Source organism: Phacochoerus africanus, chromosome 7, assembly GCF_016906955.1.
Source record: "Phacochoerus africanus isolate WHEZ1 chromosome 7, ROS_Pafr_v1, whole genome shotgun sequence".
NCBI classification, from domain to species: domain Eukaryota; kingdom Metazoa; phylum Chordata; class Mammalia; order Artiodactyla; family Suidae; genus Phacochoerus; species Phacochoerus africanus.
The window spans coordinates 3619049-3637962 of NC_062550.1; the positions used below are offsets into that span (position 1 = coordinate 3619049).

Sequence of the window (18914 nt, forward strand, 5' to 3'; positions counted from 1 at the left end):
TGCACCTGACAGATACACCAGAGGGCGTGAAGGACGCACCTGCTCGGAAGTCTGGACGCCGAATCAGGGCCACAGCACAGACAGGCCCGGCCATGCGCCCTGACCAGCTGCGGCAGGGATCTGACTCTCTGCGCCTTACTCCTTTCGTTGGCAAAATAACCGTCCCCAGAGACCCCATCGTGGCTCAGCGGTTAGCAAACCGACTAGCATCCATGAGGACACGGGTTCGACCCCTGGCCTCAGTCAGTCGGTTAAGGATCTGGCGTTGCTGTGAGCTGGGTTGTGACTCGCAGATGTGGCTCAGATCCCAAATCGCTGTGGCTGTGGTGTAGGCCGGTAGCTGCAGCTCCGATTCGACCCCTAGCCTGGGACCCTCCATATGCCGCAGGTGCAGCCCTAAAAAGACAGAAAGACCAAAAATAAAAAATAAGAGTCCCCAACAAAGGGGCTTGTTAAAAATAAAACTGCGCAAGATAATGTAGGTAAAGGGTTTGACACACAGAAAATAACTCAATAAATGATCTTTAAAATGTGAGGTGCAACAGAACACACCCGCCCTACGAGTAACGTCTTGGCAGGTGTTCTCACGGGTACACCATGAAACCCCACCCAGAGGAAGATCTAGAACACGCCCAGCAGCCCACGAGGCCCCGCGTACCCCCACCCCAGCAACCGCCACTGTCCTACCTCCCAGGGCAACCACTGCTCCGACCGCTACTGCTGCGGATTAATTCTGCCTGTTCTTAAGCGTCACATAAATGCAATCACATAGTACATGCTGGCTTCTTTAGCTCAATATCACATTAATGAAATTCACCCACTTTTGTTTTGTTTTGCCTTATGGCCACCCTGGCGGCACATGGACGTCTCTGAGCCACAGGTTGAATCCAACCCAGCCCACAGCTGCAACAACACCGGATCATCAGATCCTTCAACTCGTTGCGCCAGGCCGGGGATCGAACCCACACCTCCACAGTGACCCGAGCTGCTGCAGCCAGGTTCTCAAACCACGGCATCACAGCGGGAACGCTCATCCGTCTGTTCGCCAGGGAACGCGTTCTTTACCGCATACAGCGTTTCGGGGGATGGATGGACACCCACAACTGACCTCTGCTACCACGATGACCGTGTGGGATGCTTGCCCTTGGGGGCTATTGCAAACAAGAGGACGCCCACGTCTTCCAACAGACCTGTGTGCGTGTCCCCGGGGGATGTCCCCGGGTCGGACTGTCGGCTCTCCGGGCAGCTGGGTGTTTACTGCTGGCGACCTTGCCAAAGGGGGCAGGGTCTTTCCAACAGACACGTCCACCGTCAACTTAGGAAAGCTCAGACTGCTCCACGGCCTTGAGCCACTGGGTACTGCCAGTCTTCGTCTTCTTTCTTTTCTTTTTACAGCTGCACCTGCAGCATATGGAGGTTCCCAGGCTAGGGGTCAAACTGGAGCAGCAGCTACAGACAGCCTACACCACAGCTTGTGGTAACACCGGATCCTGAACCCACTGAGCGAGGCCAGGGATCAAACCCATATCCTCGCAAAGACCATGCCGGGTTCTCGTCCTGCTGAGCCACAAAAGGAACTCCCCCTGTCCGTTTTCTTATGAGCCGTCCTGGTGGGTTCTGCATCGTGGCTAAAAACCGCATCTCCCGGACGACCAATGACACCGAGCTGTTTCCATACGCTCGGGGTGCCGCCTGGATTTCCTCTTTTGTGACGTGCCATGAGCCTTCTGTCCATTTGTAAAGACGGAACTACCCTCTCCTTGCTGTTGTGCTGGGGTCCTTTATAATATGGTGGATATAGGTCCTTGTCAACCATATTCAAGGCAAATACCTTCTCAAAGTCTTTCTCTTACGGTGAGTACTTTGGGTTATAATTTTGATGTCTTAAGACATCTTTGCCTATCCTACGATAATAACCATATTCTCTTGTGATGCCTTCTAGAAGCTCTTGTGTTTTACCTTCCACATTAAGGTCTATGATTCATCGGCAATTCATGTTGGTGAGCGGTGTGAGGAAGGGGTGGCAGGGCTTTTTGTTCCCCTTTTCGAACAGTAAATCGGTCTCGCCCCATTTATGGAAAAGATCACCGCTTTCCCCTCAGCCACGGTGGGGCCTTGGCTGCGTTCGTGTGAGTTTGTTTGCGGATCCTCTATCCTGTGATATTACTGTAAATTTCACCCCTTACTCACCCTGCAACCACAGAGGGGCATGTACCTTTTCCCCAAAGCCATCGACAGCTGTAACAGGATATTGCACAAGAACATGCACTTGTTGAGAAACTATAGGCTGGGTCGTCCTTTGCAGACTCGATGACATTTTCGCATTCGCCATAACCCTGTGGGGGTAGGTCCCACTTTAGACAAAATAAGCTATGACTTAAGTCAAGTGTCTAGAGGTTAAGAAGAGGCAGAATCTGCGTCTGTCTGGCCCCAGAGTCCTTGCCACTGTGTCATACTTCCCCGACATAATGTCACTGGGGGACAGACGGTCTGGTTATCATTCCGGTAAACAGTTTCATGTCTGTACACAAGTGAAACGTATAAGTGAGGCTTTTCCGAAAGCAAGCAAGCAAGCAAGCAACCCTAACCCTGTGTGGACTCTCATCTGATCCCTACCCCCTCCCCCTCCAATAAAAACAATATAAAAAAAAAAAAAACACATCAAGGACAACTGATCAAAACACAGATCAAAAAAGAATCAAAGAAAAACATTTCAAATAAAGTTCAGCTGTTTCTGTTTGGAAATAACAACAACAAAAGAATCCCACTTGCCACAATAAACTGACAAATAAGAAATTGACTGTGGTAGCGGGGCTGGAATTTTCCGATGGCATCTGCTACTATGTCATTTCTGCGGGTGACCCACAAGTGAGCTGGGCAAGGGAACAGCTGGGCGCTGGCTGGGCGTGTGTCCCTGACGCAGCCGCCGACGAGGACAGGGCTTCGGAGCTAAGCAGCCCTTTGAGATGTTGTCCTCTCCCTGGAACTAGAAACTCTCCCCAGTTGGTCTCCAGAAAGGGGACAGGGGGCCTCCCAGCCTCATTCCCAGCTTGGGGGAGTGTTTGGCTTAGTTTGCTGTGACTTGCCACCTGGAAACTCCTCACCCCCCAGAGAAAGTCTGCTCAGGGTCCTAAACCCAGACTTCCCACAGGGGACAAGGAACTGGTACCCTAAGGTAGCAGGAGCCCTCCCTCCATCCCGCAAGGATGTGTAAGGGCAGGGACACAGCCAGCTGGTCCAGAGCCATCAGAGGAGGGAGGTATTTTGAGTCCGACCAAGTCATCCTTCGTGGAGATCCCCCCACACACTTAAACGACTTCCCGTGCCTTCACCCCTTCGCCTGGCTCTGTCTGTCCCTCTGGCGCCAGGTGTCCTTCTGCCTCAAGTCTTCTTAGAATTTCTTCTAGGCCGAGCCCAGTGGTGAGCAACGAATGAGCTTCTTTAAATGTACGCCTGACACTAGTGCTTTGCTGGGACTGCTCCGGGAGCTCAGTGTTTGAGGGTGTACGGTCTGACTTAACGCCAGCATTTCCAGCGCAGTATCTGCTGCACCCTTTGCATCCAGTATCCTGCATCCCGAGCGTCTCTCCCTTTCTCGCTGGATGGGCTTGGGACCAAACCTGGAGGGGAGACAGGAGACCAAGGAAGAACTAGCCTCACAAGTGGCTCCAAGCGTTCCGACCTGAGCGACCGGGTGGATGGGCCATTCCCCGCTTCCTGGAGAAAGAGAGTCATTTCAAAGGAGAACACGGGCTGACGAGTGTGTTCACACGCTTCGTCGTTTGTGCAGCGTCCCTGGTCACCCCGCACTGGCACAATCCCGGGGTGCCCTGACGTTCTTACGTGAAAACTCAGCCCGGTGGCAGTGACCACGTCCTCCTGAAGGGGGCCCATCTTCCTCGCACCTCCTCCCGGGTTTTCTCCACATCCTGCCGGCTCCTCCTCCTCATTCTCCTTTGTCACGTCCTCCTCGGCTGGAGATTTAGACGGAGGAGGAGTACTCCCGGGCCTTCCAGGGCTCGGGAATGGCCTTCTCACACTGGGTCTTCTCCCTGAGGAGGCCCAATGTGCGCCTCCATTCCTTGATTCATTCAACGCGTCCCAGACGCTCTGCCGGGCCCGTGGCACGACAGGGACTCCTGGAGGGAGGCTGTTGCCATCATCCAGGCACGAGGGGACAGCGGCTGGGGCCAGGCCGGTAACCTCGGAGATGGGAGAGAGGCCTGCGTGCTGGGTATTCTGGGGGCTTCGCATTTCACCTATTCGCCTAGGTCTTTACCCCGTTTGATGCTTAGACAGACCTCTCGCTTCCGCGTCTCAGACTCAGGTCGCCAACACCCCGCTTTAGCATTTTGCTTGAGTATCTGTCCTTTCAAACGCAGCCTGTCTAAAGTTCAACTATTAACGTCTCCGCAAAATCATCCCCCCCTCCCTTTTTTAAATAAATGCAGGGATATCTCCATCCATCTAGTTGCTCAGGGCAAAAACCTGAGAGTCACAGAGGCTGTTTCTTTTTTATTCTCCTGTATCCAAAGAATTAAAATATATATCAACGATAGCAGCATATAAACGTGTGTGTGTGTGTGTGTGTGTGTGCACGCGCGCGCACACGTGCACGCACGCTAAGTGGTCCTATATTATCTGGGATGTGTGTAAAGGTTTAAGAAACATTAGATTTTTCCTGGTTAAAGATGTATGTTGTAATTTCCCAGGGACCTAGTAACAGAACAGAAGGGGAAAAAAATAACTAAAAACTTTTAAACTAGAAAAAGAAAAAAACTGAATTACATAAAACAATCAATCCAAAGAAAGCAAGAGAGAAAAAGAAAACAAAATAGGAAGGAAAACAGAATAGCTTAAGTATACACAGATCAGTAACTACATTAACGATAAACGGCTAAACGCAACAGCTAAACGACAAAGAAACTAGATTAAGAAGAAACCAACTATGCTATTGGCAACAAGTACCTCTGATACCTAAAGTTAAGAACTTTGGTTCATCCAAAGAAGCTATAAGGAGAATGACAAGGGAAGTCACAGAATGAGGGAAAGGAAATATGAGCAACACATGTAGCTTCTATCCAGAACCACTATCTAGAATATATACAGATCTATTACAAATTGTGAAAAGACAACCCAGTGAAAAAAGTGGATAAAGGTTTTGATCAAGCACATTTACACACGCACCCACACAATCCAAAGGGCAGATACGCACTCGAGAAGGGTCAGGTCAGCCAGGCAACCAAGTGGGATCTTCACCACAGCGGAAGCATCGGGGGGGGGGGGGGGGGGGGGGGCGGGGTGCTACGAGAGCCAAATCCCAGGGTCCTAACAAAGTAAACAGAAGACACCCAAATCTGCTCTTTCAGGAAACTGCAGCAAAGCCTATCGCTCAGATATACAAAAGCAACTACCAGAAGAAAGAGCCGAAAGAGTTAAACTGCAAAGGGTGGAAGGTGGAGCCACGGTTCTCAGTCCCCCATTCAGTAGCTTCCAGCATTAAAAACAAACAAACAAAAAAAGACGCTGATGCAGATTTATTATTTTGCTGTATGAAAAATACAGCAAAGACAAAGACACAAGAATGGGGGCCGGGGGAGTGAAGGAGGGGTGAGGAGGCCGGGCCGGGGTAGCGGCGCAGAGGAGCGGCGGGTGGCTTTATTCTGCAGGCTGCGTTAGTCTGCCCTATTTGCTCTGGCCTCCAGGAAGCCCAGCTTCTAACTCAAGAGGCACTTCTACAGACTGGATCCCCAGGCATAACACGTCTTCATTTCGGAACGTTCAACCATCACCCTTCCGTTGCTCTCCTATTTTGGTAGGCGGCTCCTATCTTTAAAATCTAGTAGGCTGGGAGTTCCCATCATGGCTCAGCAAGATCGAGCTCAACCAGTATCCATGAGGACGCAGGTCCGATCCCTGGCCTCACTCAGTGGGTTAAGGATCCAAGTTGCCGTGAGCTGTGGTGGAGGTTATATCTTCTTTTTTTCTTTTTTTGGCTTTTTAGGGCAGAACACCCAGCATATGGAGGGTCCCAGGCTAGGGGTCTAATAGGAGTTGTAGCTGCCAGTCTACACCACAGCCACAGCAACGCCAGATCCGAGGTGTGTCTGCGACTTACACCACAGCTCATGACAACGCCAGATCCTTAACCCACTGAGTGAGGCCAGGGGTCGAACCTGCAACCTACTGGTTCCTAGTCAGATTTGTTTCCACTGCGTCACGATGAGAAGTCCTGGTGGTGTAGGTCATAGATGCAGCTTGGATCCCGTGTTGCTGTGGCTGTGGTGTAGGCTGGCAGCTGCAGCTACCATTCAACCCCTAGCCTGGTAACTTCACAGGCTGAAGGTGTGGCCCTTAAAAAAAAACAAAAAACGACTAGACTACATTTTCATAAACCAAGCTCCAAAGAGTTACTAAATATACCTAAAACTACACATGTGATATCCTACCTTTTCTTGACAATTCAGAGGAGATTCTGAGATCTTGCAATGCTTTGTTATTTATCGTTTTAAAAACCAGTTATCTATATAGATTGTGCTTTTTGTACTTTTTCTTTTTTTTTTTTTTGGCTTTTTAGGGCCACCCTTGAGGCATACAGAGGTTCCAGGCTAGGGGTCTAATCAGAGGTACAGCTGCCGGGCTACACCACAGCCACAGAAACACCAGATCCGAGCTGCATCTTCGACCTATACCACAGCTCACAGCAACGCCGGATCCTTAACCCATTGAGCGAAGCCAGGGATCGAACCCACAACCTCCTGGTTCCTAGTCGGATTTGTTTCCACTGCGCCACGACGAGCACTCCTATCCATATACATATACATGTATGTATTTTTTTTCCATTTAGAATTCTGAGTCACTTCGCCCCTACACGGATAGGTTACTGTGGTCTCTCTGTGTGTTCTGTCCCCTCCCAGTGACTCATAAGGAGGCAATTTAGGAAAGTGGCTAAGAGTCAGGCACACACCGAGTTTAAATTCTGGGTCTGACCTTGAGGGCAAGTCTCCGAGGTTCTCCAGGTTTATTCGCTCATCTGCAAAGGGGGAGGAGGGTGGTAACAGCATCCGCCTCGCAGTGGCGTCAGGACTCAACACGGCAACGCGAGGGACCACACAGTAAGGGCCACGAAGGCTTCCGGGGGGCGGGGAAGGAAGGAAGGAAGGAAGGAGGGAGTATCTGGGAGGAGAGGCTGCCCGGAAAGACCCCAAGCACGAACCCCATGCGGCGTCTACGCTTTACCAAAGACCAAAGCGCAGTGATCAGAACCCTGTCTCAGGAGGAGGTCAGGTCGGGGACCATTTAAGCAAAACTGGGCTCCTTCTTTGTTTGTCATCAGTCATCTTTTTCACCAGGAAACAAAACACCTGCCGTTGCACCGGAATGTTCTTTCCTGCTTTTTTTCACTGCTTTCGTACGATGGAACGCGTGCTTCTTTGCTTTTCCTTTCCTTTTTGGGGGGAACTAAAAGATTTCAAAACTCCTTAATGAGCGCCGTCTGCAGTGCCTGATTATAATGCAAGGCAGGGAACCCCCTTGCTTTAACCTTGGAGAAAAGTCTTCGGGGGCTGTTTGTCTTTCCCCGACGGAGCCTAGCAGCTCTCGTGCTCTTTAAAACAGGAGAGTTCCTTCTACTGCTAATCAGACAAATGGCAGTATCTTTAGCACCAATAATAAGCATTTCTCAATCTACTTACTTTGAAACACATGATTTTCATCAGCTCCTTTTCTCCTCTTGGCAGAAACCACAGTGAGCATTTTAAAAATAAAATCCCCTTCCTCCTGGGTCTCCTAAGCCCTAGGCTGGGCTCCTCACAGGCTCCCCCTGGGTTCCAGCCTCAAAGTCCTCGCCATGGCCTGTTCACCCTTAAACAACCCCCCCCCCGCCCCAACACACACACACAATAAGCACAAGGCCATACGAAAGCCACGGCAGGGGACTGGGCTGAGCTGGCTTCTCACCAGGGAAGGTCTCGAAATTAAACAGCTTCCCTCTCAGACCTGGACAGGCCTGGCTGCTCAGCCCTGTACCAGACCAGTTAGTTACGGGGCAAGACGGCGGGGGAGGGAGCGGCCGGGATAAGCAGGTGCCCTGCAGAACAGCTTCCAGAAGGATGGTCAAACCGGGCATGCGAAAGAGCCAGAGTCCCCAGTGCAGTAACAGGGGGACCAACACAAGACAGGGACCAACGAATACCAGCATTCGGGGCCCCTGACACGGGTCCCCGGGCTCCCGAGGCCTCACAGGGCACCTCGTGGTCTGTCTCTAAGCCACTCTTAAAATGCTTCGGCCACAGGACCGGATGCTTCCCATCTCTACGGAAAAGCATGAAAACTCCTCACACTGACCCCAAGGGACACATACAGTCTGGACACGTGACCTTAGCCCCAGGCAGGGAACACAGAGCCAGCGGGGACCGTCTGCCTCGGGGTCTTCCAGCACAGCTGGCCCGTGCGCTGGGGCAGCGTGAAAACCTGAGCTCACTCCCCTGCACAGGCTGAGGGGTGCCACCCCAGCTCCCTGACTCCGAGGAGGCGGCTTCGGTCTCAGGAACAAGCCACCCAGAGAGCCAGCCGCTGCCTCCAGAACAAGCAGCAGGGAAAGGACCGTACGGCTGAGGCCCCCAAGGGCGACCTACTGCTCAGGAGTCACAGGCAAGGATACAGGGGTTACTGTCGTCGATGCCGCAGCTGTCCAGGATCAGGGGGATGCCGTCCAGCTCGTTGACCTGCGGAGAACGGAGGAGACATACAGTGTTATGTGGGAAGTTTTATGGGCTGCTCTTTTTTTTTTTTTGGTCTTTTTAGGGCTGCACTCGTGGCATATGGAGGTTCCCAGGCTAGGGGTCAAGTCGGAGCTGTAGCTGCCGGCCAACACCACAGCCATGGCAATGCGGGATCCTTAACCCACTGAGTGAGGCCAGGGATCGAACCTGCGTCCTCATGGATGCTAGTCAGATTCGTTTCCATTGAGCCAAGACAAGAACTCCCTTGCGGCTCCTTTTCACTTGCTTGCTCACTGCAGTCATAATACAGGGTGGAAAGACCCCAAAAGATTTAAGCATTTAAATTTAAATATCTGAATATTTTCAATCCAGAAATCTTTAAAGACAGACATGGAAACACAAAGTGATACTTTATTTTTCTCTGCACCCTCTTCAAGAATGCTGGGCAAGGAGTTCCCGTGGTGGCTAAGTGGGTTAAGAACCTGACGAGTACCCCTGAGGTTGCGGGGTTGATCCCTGGCCTCATGGGAAACAGATTTCTTTTTTTAATCCTGCACCCTCGGCATATGGAAGGCCCCAGGCCAGGAATTGAATCCGAGCTGCAGCTGAGACCGACACAACAGCTGCAGCAACACCAGGTCCTTGAGCCCATGGAGCCAGCGGGAACTCCAACCAAGTTTTCATATTAAAAAAAAAAATGAAGGGTTAAATAACGAATGAGTGATGGTTACAAGGCAAAGCAGAGGATGAGGTGAACGAAACAGCAACAGAGGAACAGAGCTGGATCCGGTGAATGTTCCCGGGGGTACAGTTCTGACTCTGGAACCTGGATACTTTCTATACAATTTTAAAAATGAAATGGGTCATGCATGTTAACTAAGCTTATCGAGGTGATTAGCTCACAAATACTGCAGCAGGAAGCTGTACGCTGAAGTTAACGTAACATTACGGCAATTCTACCCCAACTTTGAAAATTCTTTTTTTTTTTCTCTTGTCTTTTTAGGGCCTCTCCCGAGGCATATGGAGGTTCCCGGGCTAGGGGTCTAATCGGAGCTGTAGCCACCGGCCTGCACCACAGCCACAGCAACACCGGATCCTTAACCCACGGAGCGAGGCCAGGGATCAAACCTGCAACCTCATGGTTCCTAGTCAAATTCATTTCCACTGCACCACGATGGGAACTCTTTGAAAATTCTTAAAGTTATAGAATAGAAACAGACTGATCTGATGACATGTGAGACAAAGAAAAATTATTTCACAAAACTGAACAGTACTTTGAGGCGAGGGGTCCTCAGGAGGCCACGTCCCGGCCTCAGAGAACCACAGAGCCTCACACTTGCATGGTCGCCTTGGTGCCATCAACACTGGGACTGGCCCTCTGAACCCTTATTTATAGACTTAAAGCAGTGGATAATTAATGTCATAAGGAATCAAGGTTTTTAGAGTAAAAAAGGAAGTAAAAATCAAAGTTCTGTTTACCTTTATTTTATTTATTTATTTATTTATTTTGTCTTTTTGCTATTTCTTTTGGCCACTCCCGCAGCATATGGAGGTTCCCGGGCTAGGGGTCGAATCGGAGCTGCAGCCACCGGCCTACGCCAGAGCCACAGCAACGCGGGATCCAAGCCGCGTCTGCAACCTACACCACAGCTCACGGCAACGCCGGATCGTTAAGCCACTGAGCAAGGGCAGGGACTGAACCCGAAACCTCATGGTTCCTAGTCGGATTCGTTAACCACTGCACCACGATGGGAACTCCCTGTTTACCTTTAAATTAAGAAACATTAGCACGAACTCATGACATATTTTTCTTTTTCCAAAAAATGTTTATTTCCCAGCTGTTCACTGAAAAGGCCTAGAAGCAAAGACAAGCCAGTAGCAATGAACATTCCAAGCTTCAGCCTAAGGATGCTTTTGTTTTTTTTGCCTTTTCAGGTCTGCACCTGCAGCATATGGAGGTTCCCAGGCTAGGGGTCCAATCAGAGCTGCAGCTGCCGGCCTATACCACAGCCCCAGCCACACCAGCTCCAACCTGCGTCTGCAACCTACACTTGCAGCTCACGGCAACACTGGATCCTAAACCCACCGAGCAAGGTCAGGGATCGAACCTGGATCCTCCCGGATACTAGTCAGGTTCTTAACCCACTGAGCCGCAGTGGGAACTCCAAGCCTAGCGATTCTGAACACCATGTCTGCCCGAAGGAAATCAGATCACAGCAGCTGTGATGCACAAACTTGCTGAAGGCAGGAGAGGAGAAATTTAATTCCTGTAAATTTTCCTAGGCATCGGATGGTGGTTAATGAACGATTATTTAATAGCTTATCCAGCATCTACCAGGCGACGATTGACACTTTAATGATTTCATTTAATTCTGACGGGGCGGGGGTAGGCATTATTGGTTCCATTTTACAAATCTGGAAAGGGAGGCTCAAAAGCTAGGTACCCTCCCTGCAGTCACTTAACTAATAAGTGCTATTCAAAGAGAGGTGCGAAAGCACTAGTCTGTCTGCAGGAACAGCGTGTGAACAGACTGATGCTGTTTGCTGAATTGTAACAAAGTTTAGGCTTGAATTTTCTATGTCTTCAAAAATTTTTTTTGGTAAGTTTCTGTTGTCGTCCATCAATTCATTTGTAGTATCTTTTATAAATACATTGGTCCAGGATGGTTTGGGAGACAGAAAACTATCCCTCTGCGGCAGCCAGTCTGAGACGCTTCCGCGTGGAGGGTCTGCCTGCCGCAGAGGGTGGACCTCCGGGGTCTGAGAGGCACAGAAGGCCAACTGGAAGTGGCCCACCCGAGGCTGCTTCTCCATGCAGCCCTCACCCCCCACCCCGCTCAGAAACCTGCCGGGCACCCACTGGCAGGACAAGGGGTGCTGCCCACGAAGTCTCCTAATGGGAAAACAGGGCTGGGCCAGATGCACCTGTGCTAGGATGAAGAGGACAGACCCAGGAAAGGGGCTGGGGACGGGGACAGAGAGGAGGGAACCCGCTCATCGCACCAGCTCCTTGCGACTGTGTGACCTGGACCCTTCTGGAGCACGGGCGCGCCTCCACAGCAGAGGAACGTGGTATTGGCTTCCCCCTGGGACCACACAGCACGGGGCCCTCAGGGGAGGCCGCCCCGCAGAGGGATGCTTAGACATTTAGCTCGAGAAGAGCGAACAGAGACTAAACACACACACTCACGCCCACGCACACACACATACACACTCGTGGGGGCGCGTGCATAGCCGGGGGGGGGGCCTGTGGGGAATGGGGGGGGAGAACATGCAAAGGCATGGGGGCGGGGGGCGGCAGAAGGAGCATTCGGGGCTCAAGGAACCAGGAGGCAGCACGGCCCAGGGCCAAGAGCGAGGTCTGGGCAGCCAGAGAAGTGGGGACAGAGTCTGGGTCTGCAGCACTTCTGAGCCACGTGGCTACAGGGAGGTCACTTCACTGCTGAGACTTAGTTTTCTCGCCTGTGAAATGGGTGGTCGGACCCACTTCAGAGGGTGCCTGTGAGAACGGAATGGCTGGCTCTGAGGCCCCAGCACAGCGTGAACACTCCAGGAAGGGCAGCGGGGCGACAGCGGTCGTTGTTACGCTCACTGTTAACGGGAGGAGGTTCAGGGCTGGCTCCTGAGAGCACGAGGAAGCTGGAGGGCACCTCTCACGAAGCTGAGCCGCAATTCTACTTTGTATTGGACCAAGCTGTGCATTTCTCTCCAAAAACCAGTTTTGGGGGGAGGTGAGTGCGAAATAAAGCACCCCAGATCTCTTATTCGATGCAGGAAAAACATCTCATTTTCCTGGGGGTGGAGGTGGGGGGAGCAGAATTCTCAGGTACGTTAAACGGGTACGATTTTCTTTGAAGGAAACAAAATCACACGCCAAGAACGGACTTTTTTAGGCCGGCAGTAAGAGGGAATTAAAGCGTTCTGGAAACTCTTGGTTACCCTGGAGCCGTGCCTGAACGGAGGGTAGGCTTTCCTAGATAAATATTTCTCATTCACACGGCCGCATTATGAAACGATGCAAGATAATTTTTTATAGAAATTCATTAAAGGTTTACAACATACCTGACCTGCTCTAGACGAGGACGGCGGTGGCATTATGACAAACACACGACTGCACGCTTACGAGGGAGCACAGGTTCGGGTCCCTGGGAAGAGACTCCGTGGGGGCAAAACCTTCAGGAGTGACTGAGCTACAAGGCGCAGCACCCAGCTCAGCGCCACAGGTTTCCTGCAGCCGCTGGGTGCGCAGCTCGAGTCGGGGGCAGGGGAAACCATTAGGAAATTAACATGTTTTCTTCTGTTCGCACTTCGTAAAACAAGGAAGTTGTTTGTTTTTTCACCTGACATGTTGGGAACGGATTCTAGACCCATAATAAATGAGTCACGAGCTACGGTTCCTATCAAGGAGCCAAGCTCAGTCAACACTTTCCGGAGGTAAACACCTCTCCACAAAACAGTTAGTCTGGCTTAAACAAACTAACATCTAGCCTCTGGAAATAAAAGGGTAAACAGCAGAAGAGCTTACCCATTTGCTAACTGGGTTCTCTGCCCCCTCAGCCCCCACTAATCCCAGAGAAGGCATTCTGCACAGCGTGCACGTCCAACGCTAATAACCTGCAAGCTTCTCTGGGAAAAGAGATCAGAGTGACAAAAAACACAGCCTCGAGTTATTCTGGCTGCTCACACACTGAAGGGTGAACATGAAGCTCAAACAAAACAAAACAAACAAACAAAACCCCCTGAAGAACCATAGGAGCACCACACAGAGGCAGCACTGAATCTCCGAAGTAAAATAGGGAGGCAGCACTGAATCTCTGACGTTAAATACATAGTGAGTTAAATGTAACTTTTCCAATACATGATGTGTTAAAACAAACACTCAAAACAAAGGCACACAGACAGCAACAGGTCCTCATGCTGAAGTGGGCGGGGCGATGCTCACTCAAGGCTTTGACCCAGGGATGATGCTATTCTCAGAGGTGTGAGCTCAGCAGGCTCAAGGCCCCAGGTGGAGGAAAGGGGTGCTGGTAGCAATGGACCACCTTGTAAGAGATGAGGGTGCACCTGCCCACAGGATGAGCTCAATGGCCACCCCAACTGCTCAGAGGAAAGAGGGAGACTTTGGGGGGGCAGATGGACCCCTAAGGGAATTCCAGGTCAGCCTTTTAGCTGTGTAACTTGCGGAGGTTCTGGATGTCGTGAAGCCTAGAGTTTCTTACTTGTCACAAGAGGGTGGGACCCACCGGGCAGGGATGGAGCGAGGTTTACCTGGGAAAGCATTCAGCCTCGTGCCCGGCACAGGGGAAGGACCTGGGAAGGGCAGCTACTTGTATTATGACTTGAACTTGGTTCTGGGGTTCTATTCCTGGACCACCCACACTGGAAGAGGGCTGGGCACACTAATCCTTCACCAACCACAGGTTGTTCAGCAAAATTCAAAAATATAAAGATTTATTTCTACAGTCACAGAAGATTCGGTAGGCATGGGTTACACTAAGTTAGTCCGTACTTTTCTTGGCTGTCTCATGAACAGGGTCTACCTCTGGGTTACTAGCCCACATCCCTCCTCCTCCGAGGGCCAATTCCAAGTCTCCCAAAATACAGCACTGTTTATCTCTGTATTGCATTTATTTCCATGGCGCTTCGTGCAGCTTATTACCGTGCATTTCACGACTGAGATGCTGTTGTTTCTAGATTCCACGTAGAAGTGTTAGATACTGTGTGTCTTCGACTTAATTCACTTTTTTTTTTTTTTGGTCTTTGTAGGGCTGTACCTGTCGCATATGGAAGTTCCCAGGCTAGGGGCTGAATCAGAGCTATAGTCGCTGGCCCACGCCACAGTCACAGCAACATGGGATCCGAGCCTCGTCTGCGACCTACACCACGCTCAAGGCAACACCAGATCCTTAACCCACTGAGGGAAGCCAGGGATTGAACCCATATCCTCATGGATACTAGTTGGGTTCGTTAACTGTTGAGCCATGATGGGAACTCCAGACTTACTTCACTTTATATAATTGCTAGATCCATCCATGTTGCCGCAAATGGCAATATTTCATTCATTTTCATGGCTGAGTAGTATTCCATTGTCTAGATGTACCACACCTTCTTTATCCACTCCTCTGTTGATAGAAATGCAGGTTGTTTCTATGTCATGGCCGTCGTAAATAGGCTGCTGGAAATAGTGGGGTGCATGTACCTTTTTGAATTACAGTTTTCTCCAGCAATATGCCCAGGAGCAGGACTGACAGAACGTATGGTAACTCTATTTTTAATTTTATAAGGAGCCTCCATACTATTTCTCATAGTGGCTGCACTAATCTGCATTCCCACCAACAGTGTAGGAGGGTTCCCTTTTCTCCACGCCCTCTCCAGCACTTGTTATTTGTAGAGCTTTTGATGACAGCCATTCTGACCGGGGTGAGGCGATACCTCATGGTAGCTGTGATGTGCATTTCTCTAATAACTGGCAATGGTGAGCATCTTTTCAAGTGCCTTTTAGCCATCGATACGTTTTCTTTGGAGAAAAGTCTATTTAGATCTTCTGCACATTTTACGATTGGGTTGTTTTTTTTTTCTGATATTGAGTGGCAAGAACTGTCTGTATATTTCAGAAATTAGCCCTTGTCAGTCGCATCACTTGCAAATATTTTCTCCTAGTCCATAGGCTGTCTTTTCTTTTTGCTTATAGCCTACTTAACGGTGCAAAAGCGTGTAAGTCTGATTAGGTCTCATCTGTCTATTTTTGCTTTTATTTCTTTTGCCTTAGGAGACTGACCTAAGAAAACATTACTACAGTTGATGTCAGAGAACGTTTTGCCTATGCTGTTGTCTGGGAGTTCTATGGTGTCACCTCTTACCTTTGTGGTCTTTTAAGCCATTCTGAGTTTATTTTTGTGCATGGTGTGAGGGAGTGTTCTAACTTCACTGATTTGCATGTAGCTCTCCAACTTTCCCAGCACCACTTGCTAAAGAGCACAGCCAATATGATATGTGACAGTAAAAAGCCAAAAGCCTTCCCACTAAATTCTGGAGCAAGACAAGGATGCCGACTCCCACCACTTCTTCTTCTTCTTTTTTTTTTTTTTTTTTTTTTTTGCTTTTTAGGGCCGCACCCACGGCATATGGAGGTTCCCAGGCTAGGGGTCTAATCAGAGCTACAGCTGCCGGCCTACACCACAGCCACAGCAACACCAGATCTGAGCCGCATCTGTGACCTACACCACAGCTCATGACAACGGCGAATCCTTAACCCACTGAGCAAGGCCGGGGATCAAACCCGCAACCTCGTGGTTCCTAGTCGGATTCATTTCTACTGCACCACGACAGGAACTGTGACTCCCACCACTTCTATTCAACACAGTATTGGAAGTCCTAGCCACAGCAACCAGACAAGAAAAAGAAATAAAAGGTATTCAAATTGGAAGAGAATTGGTAAAACTGTCATTATATGCAGATGACATGATATGCCACATAGAAAACTCTAAAGACGCCACACAAAAACTATGAGAGCTAATAAATGAATTAAGCAAGGGAGCATGATACAAGATTAAAATACAGACATCTAATGCACTTCTTTACAGTAAATGATGAAATATAAAAGAATCCAAAAAAACAATAAATATGTATAACAATCACTTTGCTACACACCTGAAACTAACACAACATTGTAAATCACCTTATTTCAACAGAAACTTTTTAAATGAAATACAAGAAAGTTAAAAAAATACATGTAAAAATCGTGTTTAAAAAATACCTAGGAATACACATAACCAAGGAGGTGCAAGACATACACTGATAAAGGAAACGGAAGATAATTCAAAGAAATGGAAAGATATTCCATACGCTTGAATTGGAAGAATTAATATTGTTAAAATGACCATTTTCCTGCCCAGAACAATCTAGAGATTCAATGCGATCCCTATCAAACTACCCATGACATCTTGCACAGACCCAGAGCAAATAATCCTCAAGTTTATACGGAACCAGGCTGCAGCTGTTTACAGAATCCTGACCCCACTCAGGCATCCAGAGCCCCTCCAGCCGGGACGAAGCAGAATAAGAAAATGGGAGGCCACACTGTGAACTTTCACCTCTTTGAATTTTTAACTCACGTGGGTGGGGCATCTGACTTTAATATCTTTGGACTTTAATTTAAAATGAAATGTAATCTTTGGGTTTTACTATCTCCCTGGGAATTTGGTAATGAGATAGAATTAATATTCAAATATAGAGTCTCTCTTGCGGGCATTTTATTATTACAGTGAAGGTAAGGCCTTTAGCTGGAGTAGCTGGATACGGAATGAATTTTCTGCCTTGAGGTCAAAGTGATTTTGGAGTTAATTTGATTCATGTATTGGTCTGACCCACTTCAGAGTCTCCTGGGGCGGTGGGAGGGGGGGGGCACCATCTCGACTCCCTTCCGGTGGCCCAGGACAGAGAAGGGCGTGGATAGAGGCGAGAGGGGCCTGGAGGAGGAAGAATAGTTCTGCAGACTTACGTTTCTCTCCAAAGAAAGGACACGCCTCTGGCCCACACATCAGCACAACAACAAAAAGGAAAAAGGACTATGGGGTGGGGGTGGGAGATCTTCTCTCAGGGCAACGGAGAGAGATGAGCCAACACAATGCTCCTTGGCCGCTCTAGGCTGGTACCCGGCTCTTCCCAGGACAAGACATGAGATCAGTGAGTCTGGCTGTATCAAGTTCACGGTCTACACCGCAGCTACTTGTTCTCTGTCTGACGCTTTGGTTAGACTCTGGGGTTTGCAATTGCATGAAGCATGGCTCCCTCATTCTCACATCCCTTGGCTTGTCCTGAGATGTCGAAAGCTATTTGCTGAAAAAACTACATGGGAGTGGAGGGGGCAGAAGAGCTCTTGTGACTGATCCCATCCACACGCCCACTAGTCACGGGTCATCAAGGTCCCTGTGCCCTTGAAACTGGGCAGAGAGACAGAGAGACAGCTGCTTGAGAAGGAGAGGGCACATTTACCGGTTATGGTAATTCCTACCAAGGAAAGAAACAGCATGGTCACCTAGAGAGTGACAGAGGAGATGGAATTTCAGAAAGGGTGGTCAGCTAAGACTTTTCTACAAAATGGTGATATCCGCGCTAGGACCCGCACCATGAAAACGGGGCAGACACGCAAAGATCCAGAGGGAACCAGAGTACAGCGACTCCTGGGGAGAGCTGAGCCTAAGCGCCTGACAGAAAGGCAAGCAGCACGGCTGTGTGCAGGGAGAGGAAGGGCCTCTGGAGCGGGGGTTCCTAAACGCGGCCCTTGGGGCAGAGCACAAGCGTTGTCTGGGCACCTGCTCTTCAGAAATGCAAAAGCCGAATAGGAAACCCCGGGGTTAGGGGTTAGGGCCCGGCCAACTGTTTTTGCTTGGTTTTGCTTTTCTTTCTTTCTTTTTTGTTTTTTGTTTTTTTGGGGGCCCTGGGGGTTCCCAGGCTAGGGGTCCAATCAGAACTGTAGCCCGCCGGCCTACACCACAGCCACAGTAACTCGGGATCCGAGCCGCGTCTGCAACCTACACCACAGCTCACGGCAACGCCGGATCCTTAAGCCACTGGGAGGCCAGGGATCGAACCCACAACCTCATGGTTCCTGTTCGGATCCGTTTCGACTGCGCCACGACGTGAACTCCTATTTTGAAGATCTGACAGCAGTTACTTTCCACAGCAGTGGCTGTAAGAGAAGGACGAGCCAAAGATCCTGTTTCCCTCGAGCTGCACGGGGGTGGTGTTGCCTGCGAGGAGGAGGAGAATAAATCTGGGGAGGAGCTGGGGGGTCACAAGCCGAATCCTGGACCCGCGGGGAGCGAGGGGCTTGGCGACGGCCGAGGGCTTCAGCTGCCATGGCCTCTGCGTTTCACACGTGGCGCAAGCAGTTACGTGGCCTTGCCTGGGGCCCAGGGGACAGGACTGGGTTCGAGTGGCACTTTGGGATCATCTACACGCAGATGGTCTTTGAGGCCTGGGAACTGGGGCTCTCCCAGAGGGGGTGGCCGCTGGCTGCTAAGGGCTCAGGACCTGTCGGTGGCTTGGCAGAGAAGGCCTCGTGCCACATCTGTGATCTGTGCCACAGTCAGATCAATGTCGCCAGATCCTTAACCCACAGAGCGAGGCCAGGGATGGAACCTGCATCCTCACGGAAACAACACTGGGTCCTTAACCTGCTGAGCTACA

General features: G+C 50.1%; 1 protein-coding gene across 2 annotated transcripts in view; it reads right to left on the reverse strand.

Moving 5' to 3' along the window:
• The window catches only part of ATXN10 (ataxin 10), a 160071-nt gene that overhangs the window by 18458 nt on the left and 122699 nt on the right, over nucleotides 1-18914 (reverse strand). For both annotated transcript variants that reach the window (XM_047785989.1, XM_047785991.1), the window contains one exon: nucleotides 8663-8726. In XM_047785989.1, coding sequence (XP_047641945.1) covers nucleotides 8663-8726 — 64 coding nt within the window. The remainder of the gene's footprint in view (nucleotides 1-8662; nucleotides 8727-18914) is intronic.